This window comes from Sinocyclocheilus anshuiensis, unplaced genomic scaffold, assembly GCF_001515605.1.
Source record: "Sinocyclocheilus anshuiensis isolate Anshui unplaced genomic scaffold, SAMN03320099.WGS_v1.1 scaffold2168, whole genome shotgun sequence".
Lineage (NCBI taxonomy): Eukaryota > Metazoa > Chordata > Actinopteri > Cypriniformes > Cyprinidae > Sinocyclocheilus > Sinocyclocheilus anshuiensis.
Window position 1 is genome coordinate 1,159,381 of NW_015546037.1, and position 2,344 is coordinate 1,161,724.

The 2,344-nt window shown below is 34.0% G+C and overlaps 1 protein-coding gene across 1 annotated transcript in view; it reads left to right on the forward strand.

Moving 5' to 3' along the window:
• Nucleotides 1–2,344, forward strand: part of LOC107698872 (calsyntenin-2-like) — a 56,667-nt gene that overhangs the window by 27,457 nt on the left and 26,866 nt on the right. The window contains exon 7 of the mRNA XM_016500009.1: nucleotides 374–631. Coding sequence (XP_016355495.1) covers nucleotides 374–631 — 258 coding nt within the window. The remainder of the gene's footprint in view (nucleotides 1–373; nucleotides 632–2,344) is intronic.

A 2,344-nucleotide genomic window follows, 5' to 3' on the forward strand; every position in this document is an offset into this window, starting at 1 on the left:
TTTAAAAAGATGTCTATAAAAACAAAAACATTTTAAAAACATATCTATATTTATACCATAAAACATTAAATTCAATAAATATTTAAAAATATTTATATATAATATATATAAATACTAATAAATTAATTTTTAGTATATACAAAGGTATATATTACATAAAATTTGTATGACGCATCAATCCATCATTACGTGCAATGTCTATTTTAAACATTTTAATAACCCTATTATTAGAAATTCTGTACGTATGAATAAATATCCAAATCTGTAAGGCTTTTCATTTGGACTTCAAAGTCAAAGTCCATTTAAACTTCCTCAACTGTGATCTGTGTTTCAAATGATCATTTTATCTCTAAACTCACTGGCAACATACCAGGAGCTTCATCAGGCAGCACAGATCTTCTGCCGGCCTCCAGCAGTGTTTTTAATTGGACGGTGACTCTTGTGACGGATGGTGGCCGGGACAGTGACCTCACATACCGATTTGATGGTCGTCAAGCTGCCAAGATCCCAGACTGGGTCGTCCCACAGAATCTAACCCATCAGTTCACCATAACCACATGGATGAAGCACGGCCCGAGTCCAGGACAGAGAGCCGAGAAAGAAACGCTGCTCTGCAACTCTGACAAAACAGGTGAGACAGAGGGAGAACTGAATGAGAAGAGGGGAGATGGGAGCAGAAACCTGCTCAAAAGACCAGCGTATGGATCCTGCCATTACAAATGAGATCTCTGTTGTTTCTCCTATACAGCATCTGTAGACTTTCATACCTCCCAGATTTCAGAAGGTCCAATAAACTCTGGAAATCTCAATAATTTACTTGTTAGTTATATAATATATAATAAAATAATTATAATAAATTAAATATAATACATTAAATTAAATATTACATTAAAATTAAATAAATTTAAAAATTAAAAATAAAAGAAATAAATATAAAATAAATATATGCAATAAAATTATATAATGATTGTAATTATTCTACATTATATATAAATTTAATTATATTTGTTCAAATAAAATAAGAATATATTATTTATTTTCATAATTAATTATTAAAATTATATGAACTAATTTCTCATCAAATTCTTTTAAGACCAAATTATTTAAGCTGCTATTTACAGAAATTTAGCTCTTTGCAATTACTTTTTCCAACTATTGACTCATTTGTGTCTGTTCCTAATTTTCCTATGGAATTTGAGGAGAAATATCTGAGACAGAATTATTTAAATACCACATAATAAAAAAAAAAATCCATTACGTCCATAATAGCACGGCTTGCTTGAAAGCTTGGTAACACTTTACTTAAAGCCTTTATATATAATGCATTACAAAAGTAGTTTAACGCAATAATTATGGCTTTTAATTCACCTTATACTGCATTGTATGCTCTCATGAATATTTGTAACCGCAGTTATAATACATTAGAAAGTCTTAAGAAAGTATAATGCAACAAATGACAAACAAACCTAATATTATAATGCATTTCAACTTTGGTTACAATTATTATGAACAGATATAATGCATTACAACGTACATTATGAATACCTTTATAATGCATTATACATACACACACAGGAAGTTTTAAGAGTATACAGTGGGTACGGAAAGTATTCAGACCCCCTTCAATTTTTCACTCTTTGTTATATTGCAGCCATTTGCTAAAATCATTTAAGTTAATTTTTTTTCCTCATTAATGTACACACAGCACCCCATATTGACAGAAAAACACAGAATCGTTGACATTTTTGCAGATTTATTAAAAAAGAACAACTGAAATATCACATGGTCCTAAGTATTCAGACCCTTTGCTCAGTATTTAGTAGAAGCACCCTTTTGATCTAATACAGCCATGAGTCTTTTTGGGAAAGATGCAACAAGTTTTTCACACCTGGATTTGGGGATCCTCTGCCATTCCTCCTTGCAGATCCTCTCCAGTTCTGTCAGGTTGGATGGTAAACGTTGGTGGACAGCCATTTTTAGGTCTCTCCAGAGATGCTCAATTGGGTTTAAGTCAGGGCTCTGGCTGGGCAATTCAAGAACAGTCACAGAGTTGTTGTGAAGCCACTCCTTCGTTATTTTAGCTGTGTGCTTAGGGTCATTGTCTTGTTGGAAGGTAAACCTTCGGCCCAGTCTGAGGTCCTGAGCACTCTGGAGAAGGTTTTCGTCCAGGATATCCCTGTACTTGGCCGCATTCATCTTTCCCTCGATTGCAACCAGTCGCCCTGTCCCTGCAGCTGAAAAACACCCCCACAGCATGATGCTGCCACCACCATGATTCACTGTTGGGACTGTATTGGACAAGTGATGAGCAGTGCCTGGTTTTCTCCACACATACCGCTTAGAA